This window comes from Solanum pennellii, chromosome 8 (genome assembly GCF_001406875.1).
Source record: "Solanum pennellii chromosome 8, SPENNV200".
NCBI lineage: Eukaryota > Viridiplantae > Streptophyta > Magnoliopsida > Solanales > Solanaceae > Solanum > Solanum pennellii.
Window position 1 is genome coordinate 2,302,546 of NC_028644.1, and position 9,244 is coordinate 2,311,789.

Sequence of the window (9,244 nt, forward strand, 5' to 3'; positions counted from 1 at the left end):
TATATATATATATATTATATGTCATCTATATAGTATTTTGATGTAGGTGTCAAAATATTTACATTTGCAAAGTTATATTGTTATGAGATTCCTTTAATTTGGACATGAAATTTCAATAATTTATCATTATAATCTTTGTACAATCAATATAAAGTTGACTTGTGAGCATTTTAATTTGTTATTTACTTTTTTATTTTATTTACTTATTTTGGTTTGAGTTTTTTTCTTTTTCTTAAAGTGAAATGAAGTATAAAAGGGAAAAATAATATTAGTTGTGTGCATTAAATGTGTTTTTGAAAGCTTACAAGAATTGGCCACCAATTAGGTTCTTTTGTGGGCCATCAATGGTGCTTAATTAGTGTTTAGCTAAAATATAATCTACCCCTTTTGTTTATTTATACTTATATTTATTTTGGAATTTGTATGCATTTTTAAAAATATTAATATTAATATTTTACTTATCATAATTTATAATTGACTTAAATCTTAATGAATAATTTTGTGATTAAGTAATTAAACATGGAAGGCAAAGTATGGAAAAAATATGTTTTTTTCTTGAATTCCTAAAACTAATAAATAAAAATATATTTTAATATAATTAACAAATAAAAGTGAATAGAGAAAAAATTTAGTCATGTTCAGGTAATTTAATCTTGAGTCACAATCAAAGTGATACTACATATTGTTTAATCATTAATCAAATGATAAAAAATTTATATGGAAAATAATTGTTATATTAAGTGGTCTTCTGTGTGAATTTTTTTTTATAACAAAAAATTATTGTGCGGTGAATAAAAAATCTTTATACTTAATCATGAGTATCAAATTCGAGTTTATAAAAAAATGTTGACATGGAGTGCCTCTTCCATATGAGAACACAAAACGGATTTATTTAAATAAATGTGAATCTGGATCAGTCAAATCTGTAAATAAAAAAAGGATTTTTAAAGATATACACAATATTATTATCGTAAAAGAAATAGCGAAATATTGTCACATTTTTCAATAACAACAATCTTCTGATCTTCTATAACACTATTTCACTATATCAATCAAATTTTAAAAGAACTGATTTTTCATATTATATTATATTATATGTTCTCTATAGTAATATTTTTCCATAGTAATAAAAAATATCAAGACAAACAATATTGTTAGTTACAATTCACTACTTCTTGCACAAGAGATTAGGTTAAAGCATGCATGTTATTGATCCAACAAAGTGAGGTCCAACCATTTGGTGATGGATTGACCCAAAATGGAGCCTGGTGAAGTATAATTTAGATTAACTTTCACGTATAGCAAACATAAAAATCTTATTTGTATGTTATATTTATAGTTTGTATAATTGCGCTCCATAACAAATATAAATATGGATATTTTTATATACATATACAAAAGAAAGCAGTTGTATAATTTGTTTTCGTTTCAGTATACATATACAAAGATAAATTGTATAATTTGTGTTTGTATAAAGCGAGAAAGAGAGAAAGACAAAAGAAAATTGAGCTCAAAAGATCGTATTTGTATAATCATAAGTGTATAAGACAAAAATATATGCATTTGTATTTGTATATATACAATTTTATCTCGCTTTATACAAACACAAACACAAAATAAACATTTGTACTTGTATAAAGTGAGAGAGACGAGTGAGAGTGATGAGTGAGATCTGGAAGAGGGGAACGAAAATATATGTATATATACAATTTTCTCTCGCTTTATACAAACACAAACACATTTTATACATTTGTATTTGTATAGAAGCAAGAGAGGCGAGCGAGACTGCCAACGAGAACGAAAGTAGCGAGCAAAATTCATTAGGAGAGAGACAAAATAACAACAGTTTGCTATGAGATACAATTAAATCAAATGATATTAATAGCAATTAATTTAAATTAATAATTTACTATTATATATAATTTTTTCTATAATTTATGATTTGAACAAATATAAGAACTATATAGTATTATTGAAATAAGGGGTGAAATCCAAAAAAAAAAATCACTTTTTAGTCATATAATTAAGAAATACATTAGGATGAAACTCTCTAAAGATGTTGAAACTTTATAACAATGATTTATGAAGACAAGACTGAAAACCGATATCTACTGGCAAGATTAATTAAGATTTACATCATGTAAAATTCATCAAAGAGGGGAATTCGCTTTACTAGGTTTCTTTATTTTCCGAATTTAAACTCGAGATTTTTAAAAAGATATTTCGAATAGAGCTTTCATAACAGGCTTAATGGGCCAGTAATGCATGAGGGCCAATTGGATGAAACTAGGTCCAATAAACTCTTATAACAGAAGCCACAAACAAATTTGAGTTTGAAAATGCATCTATCCTAAAATTCATGTTTGTGATATAGTAGAAAGAATTGACTCTTTACCACTTAAAAATAAAGATTTATTGTAATAAAAAAATAGATCGAAAAATCAAAAGGCGAAAAGCTAGTTAGACACATTTAAGATGAAACAACTAGTGTGTCACGACCCATTTTTCATAGGCTGAGACCTAGAGTCAGACAAAAACCGCGACTGAAACATTATAGGTGAAACTAATGTAGGTCCCATTTGAGTGAATTTTAATACCAAGATTAATTCTTTGTTTGGAATAACTTCAATTACAAATATGTCACTTAATTTCTTTTTACTATATGAATTTATAATAATAAGATTTATCATAATTAACTTCTTAAACAATATTCAAAAGGTGATTTACTATTGTCTATAAAAGGATGGAATGCTTTTTTAGTGTTTAAAGAATATAACATTTGATATGTGAGAAATCATATGAAAGCCACTAATTTGGAACAATTAAACAAAACAAATTAAAGAAGAGACAAAAGCATGCTTTTGGAACATTATTTATTGAAGATACCCTTCTATCCATTACAACCTATATATATTCATACATCAGCCAGAATATTATTATTATTATTATTATAATAGAAAATATACCTAACCAGATATTGAGTCAGAATTTAAAATAAATGAGTTTGAATTTTTAATTTCTTTTAAGATACTAATTACTTATACATATTAAATAAATATAAAATTTAAATTTAAATTATAAAAATCGACTAAATTCACATGTCACACTCAAACTACGTCCTTATTAATAATAATGTCAATTATTAAAAAAGGGTGGTTACTTATAGGTATGAATTTGTAAGATGCCAAATTGAGGGATCTAAAAAGATTCTTTGCAATTAGTAAGAAGCAACATCCACCTACACAAAAAAAAATATTTGCAAAATATTTAAAGAATTATCTTTCTAAAAAAATCTTTATGGTCAATTTGCAAAAATCTTTTAGTATAATATTATCTACTCCATAAAAGAAGATGAAAAAAAAAAAAGAATTTTTGAGTTTTGGATAAAGATAGAAGCAAGCATATAAGATTCTCAAGGAAATTGTCATGTCCCAAAATGAATAAAATTTCAAAAAAAAAAAGAAAAGATTTATTTGGAGGCATTTACTTTAATAGTTTGATAATGATATCCAATGATTATAGATTTCATGATTTTAACATTATGAATTAATTTGAGTTTGAAATTCTATTATCTCTATTATTTGGATAAGAAATCTACTTTGTTTTTCTTACATATATAATAGTGCAAATTTAAAAAGTGTGTTTATTTTTATTATAATCTTTGAGTTATATATAATTCTCTGGTATACTACATTTGACTTGACTTGGGTTAAGGTTATAAATAAAAATATTATTTTTTAATAAAGAGAAAATATGAATTTGACTTTTTCATAAATATATGTTGACAAAACATATCATTTTGGTGGAAATTGTTAATAGTTGATTCAAAAATTGAGATTCTCTTTGTAGAAAGCTTATAATAGAGGATTATTATTTATTAGCTTTTTCTATCAAAGATAGTTTCATTTTTAATCATTTTTCTACCACAGATGACTTCATTTCGAAGACTTGGTTTTTACCCATCTAAATTCTAATATTCCAACTAATCCAGATTCGTTGAGTTTTAGCTCTCTCTACTAAAGATGACTTTATTTCGGAGGCTTCATTTTTCACCATAAAAAATGTAAAAAATTAACATAGCTTTTTGGTCAACCATAGAAATGAATGTCAATTCTATTGACATAAGTAAATGGAATACATTGAATTTCACCAAATAAAATATACTCCTATATTCTTCCTCTAAGAACCATATGGATAACATCCAGACAGGCAATCATAAGCATAAAAAAATGAAGTCAAACATTAGATTTTGTATATAAAAATGTGGATATTTACAGATATAACTGTTTGTGGGCCCTTTTGCCTGCTTCCATGCCGGCATATAAATGGAACGACATAGACAGTGAAGATTCATATAAGCCGAACCCAAATTGCTCGAGTATAGCCCTTCACCGTCTACTTAAGGGGAGCGACATAGACAGTGAAGATTCATGTAGTTGATCTCGAGTTGCTTCAAGATTTGACGCGTCCTCGTTGTATACCCATCCGTTGCATGCTTAAATTGAGTGTCATGGACAACGGAAATTCATATAACGACGACCTTAACTTGCTTGAAATTGAGGCATTGTCTCCTATCACTATCTTTCAAATGTTAAACTGTTTGTAACTATTGAATATGGTGGGCTAAATGGCCCCCAATACCATCCACTCTATGTTGCTCGGACTCTTCAGACATACCACCAGGGTGTGTATCAGATTCTCCAACAGCTATGCATTTTTCTTGAACAACGAATCACTCACTTTATCAGTAATCCTTAAGCTATATGTACATGCCACTCGAACTTAGGTGTCCGTTGAGGCTTCCAGAGTGTGAATTCGGAGGAATATGAACTTCTTTGGTAAGTTGGTATGAGAAGATTCATTTTTGTGGCATCAAGAAAACGACTTGATCAACCCCAAGCTGTAAAGATTCCTTCTAAATATGCTACCAAGTGACAACAACATAGCCCCACCTACACCCACTGCAGGCTCGTCTCTATCAGCTGTTTGATGATTGATCAACGGCAATTCCTTCACTTTCAAGTTACTCCATCCGATTTCCTCCCTAACAGACTCAATGATATTTGAATCGACTGGATTCCCCCTCACATCTGTTATGTAGAATATATTTAGAGCTGATTCCCCTGTGGTTGATATCTCAGCCCTCGTCACGTTTAGACCATTTTCTCGGAATGTTCTAGTTACATCGGCCAATAAGCCTTGTTTGTCTTCTGTGGATAGTTCTAGTCTCACTCCCTGTGATCAGAATTGGAGTACTATGTTGGAAGAATATTCTAAACAGTCTTTACGAAAGGTATAGTTAAAACGTTTCTTTTCACATAGTAAAAGAGAGAAGCAGACGAATACCTCGGATGCTCTTCTTTCAATAGCAGCTTGTAGACATAGAATCACGCGTTGCTTTTCAGCATCTGAACTAATAGGGATTCCATCTGTATGCCTAATGAAGAATTCCTGAGACGAGATATATAAAAACATGAGCAAATGCATATTACTGAATATTATTAAGAAAAGGCATAGTACATAAACAAACACTCAAACTTGGCCTCAACCGGAAGCACTCCAAATCTGAATATAAACAAACGCTCAAACTTGGCTTCAACCGGAAGCACTCCAACTCTGAATATGCACATTGGACACCTCAACTTTGTCTCAATTTGACAACGAAACACTCCCAACTCGTCCCCACGGTGTCTACATGTGCATACTCAAAGTTGGAGTGCTTACTTATCAGTCCAGGCCAAGTTTGAGTGCGCGTTACGTATTATGCCTAAGACGCGAGACAAGTAAGTAAAGGAATATACCAAGTATGCCCTGTCCCCAGCTGAATCAATTGTGGCATGGAACACAACATACTGCATGTCTGTTAACGTGCAAACGACATCAAATAGAAGTTTAGTTCGGTCTTTGCACTGAATATTTACCACGGAGTAACCCTTTTCCAAGCAGTTCAACACCGATACAATCGGGGTATCGTTGCTAGTCCTAATCACTGGCTTTCTTTCATAATCACGGTCTGCAAACATCATTTGGTGAAGTCTTCTTTCTGTATGCGTGACAGCCATAGACACTGATGTTTCAGCACTTCGAACATCATTATCCCCCTTAAGCACGCTCCTTAAACGGGCTTCAATTCTGTCAATCTTCTGCGAGTCCTCAATTGGGTACCCCGACTGGCTTTCCTTTATATGTATTAGGGAGGCAATACGACCATTGTGAGTCCACATTTTAGCTTCAACTACATTGCACTGTAAATCTGACAGTACAGCAAAGACTTCCGATAAAAGCCCAATTCGATCCGTTCCAGTTAGTTCCAGAGCTGTCAAGCCATTATAGCTCTTTGAACTTGCATAATGAATCGTCCCAAGTGACTGTTTAACATTAGCAAAAAGTTCGGATTTAGTATAAAAACTCCTCAAGTATCTTCATATTTTACGTCAAACAAATATGGTAATCTTAGTATACTTTGAAAAACCTCCATTAAGTAGCCATACCCGGGCATGTCATGAAAATTGATATCAAGGCAAATAAAGGATCCATGTAGCGGAATTACTGTTAAAATGATAAACTATATACCTGTTCGATGTAACTGATGAATCCTTTGTCCGTCAACTTGTTTCCATCCAAGTCAGTAACATGAAAAACTGCAGATCAAAATGAATTCAAATGTCAAAGAATCAATAAAACATTCACTAAAAATCCTCTCAAACCAAAACGTCGAACGAATTGAGCAACTCACCATCCATAAACCACCGCCCATCACAAGAGACGTAAGCTTTCTTTATTGAAAGGTTCAAATCTGTTAGAACTTGAACTGCTTCAAGAAGAATCCCATGTTTCCTCGCACTATCTATCTGTACATGATCACGATATCAAATTCGTAAAGATTAGTTAGTACTACTTAAGATGGATTTAACTATTATTTCACATAAATCCTTCACCTATGTAACTTTTATTCTTAATCCGAATGAAAACAAGGGTATGCTAACTTGACAATTAGTGGTAAAACGGACTACAATTAAACTCATATTGATTTCTCATATGTCCACACAATGTATAGTTATTATCTTAATAGTCGCTTTCTGACATAATAACGTTTAGTTGAATGACCATTTAACAAATTAACTCAAACAAACTCATCCTCGACTAGTTGAAAATCGAAGGTAACTCAATAGAAAACATTCCAAGATCACAACAAAGGCGTATTACCTTAACAAGGGTGGCATTTGAAGAACTAGCGTTATCAATCATTACCCTGCAGTAGAATTCACAGAGACTAATCAGAAAAAGCAGTTGTTCAAACAAAAATGGAAAATTATCAAATTCAAGAATATGAAAAAACACCAAAAAGATTGTTATTTTTACTCCAAATTACTCATTCAAAACCAACTCCAGTTCGTTTTCATGGTCAAACACAACTTCAAATTTCAAATATCGTTTTTCAATTTGAAACCAAAAATTACTATATTTTTTTCCAAATATCCAAGATCAAACGAACCCCGGAGAATTTCGATGAATATTGAAGAGGCTAACCTGGGAATAGTCATTCGAAAAACAAGTTTTTCATATTCATCCAAAAAAGTAGGCCACTCCATATCATCTGTGTTGAATTTCATTTTTTTTCCAACTTTCTTCAGCACACCAAAGACCAAAAAAAAGGATAAATTTCACAAAAACTGCAAAAAACCCCTTTCAGAAATGAGAAATTTCGTCACTGGAATTGGATTTTCTTCAATAACAGAGACAAAAACAAGATCAAAAAGAAGAAAATGGAGATGGGTTCGATTTCAAACAAACAATTTCGAAACCCCTTTTTCATAAATGAGAAATTTCTTCACTGAAACAGCTCAATTCCACAGTTAACTGTTGAATTTCTTCAGCAACAGAGACGAAAAAAAATGATAAAAATGAAGAAATTGAAGAAGGATTTGGCTTCAAAACAAACAATTTTAGAACCCCTTTTCAGTAATTGAGAAAATTTCTTCTCTAAAACAGCTCAATTCCACCATTAACGGACCTTGAGTATTCTTTGTACATACATACACCTATTTATATAGAGTATTATTTATTTATTTTTGCTAATTATTCACTTTAATTATTTGACAATGTTTTTTTTTTATTTTAAAGAATTAGTTGACTATGGAAAAAAATTATATTTGACATTTTTTATTAAATAGTTTTATATATCAAGGTCTTGACTCTAGCAAAGGGTGTGTATAAGTGAGTATGTCACATGCCATGCCTAATCTTGTTTTTTTTTTTAGTTTTTTTTTTGAGAAATTGTGATGTTTGAACTAGTTTATGCGTATTTCGATTAATTTTATGAAATGTATGTCATCTTTTCGTTATATGTGATACCAAATAATTCTATCTAACGTTACAAATAAGAAAAAAAATCATTCTAGACTTCGACTACTAAGTTGCGACTGATCTCGTTTTGCCTACTTTAACCTAATGGAAAATTTGATTTGAAAACTTAAAATACAAATGGTGACATATTGACTTATCATACTCCAATTAGAGTTTCACATCTTTTTCTATAATAACAATTATAATAATATATTCAGGATTATTTCATTGATAGAGTTTAAAGAAATTATAATGTATGTAATTTCACTTTTATCTTATGAAGATAAAAATATTATTTCCAATAATATTTCTGAACGACTTAGATTACACATATCACGACATCTTTTACACTATAATGAGAAATATATTTATTGGAAATAAAATAAAATAAAGTAATATCCTATTTAATGCAAAAAATAATTTAAATAATTTTTAGTAAATTTGATTGGATCATAATTCATAAATGACTTTTGAAGGGGCAAATTTCCACCTCAGATGCCACGTGGAGTATTTTAAATGGTTGCTTTACTTGCTATCCACTAATTTAGAATCGAGTGAACTGTCTGTGAACACCTAATTTTTTACCAAAATATAAAGAGTCAAACACCAATTTTTATTTTTTTTATTAAAAAGGTTATATTTAAAATAAAATAAAATAATAATAATAAATTGTAAATTAATAAAACTAATAAGATCAATTATAGTTTAATAAAAAAATTGATAAATAGAAGTTGGGAATTTAAGTTATTTGTTAATTATTTAGTTTAAAAATAATAATACTATAGAAAATATTATGAAAATGTAAAGAAAAAGAAAAGAAAAGATAAATCCTAAAGATTTCAAATTTGTTAATCTTATCCTAATTATTCCCAACTTTCTAACTTATTTTACTAAAAAG

The 9,244-nt window shown here is 29.7% G+C and overlaps 1 protein-coding gene across 2 annotated transcripts; it reads right to left on the minus strand.

The window, feature by feature from the left end:
• Positions 1–4,088: 4,088 nt before the first annotated feature.
• Positions 4,089–8,057, minus strand: LOC107026933 (ACT domain-containing protein ACR8-like). 2 transcript variants are annotated; one of them, XM_015228070.2, is made up of 7 exons: positions 7,531–8,057; positions 7,207–7,252; positions 6,737–6,851; positions 6,574–6,641; positions 5,802–6,368; positions 5,347–5,451; positions 4,089–5,235 (listed from the first exon to the last, which is right to left on the minus strand). In XM_015228070.2, the coding sequence occupies exons 1-7, from the start codon at positions 7,611–7,613 to the stop codon at positions 4,873–4,875; spliced, it is 1,347 nt and encodes a 448-aa protein (XP_015083556.1). In that variant the 5' UTR covers positions 7,614–8,057; the 3' UTR covers positions 4,089–4,872. The 2 variants fall into 2 exon arrangements, with proteins under 2 accessions (XP_015083556.1, XP_015083557.1); XM_015228071.2 differs by having other exon boundaries at positions 6,737–6,847; positions 7,531–7,615.
• Between the last annotated feature and the right edge of the window lie 1,187 nt (positions 8,058–9,244).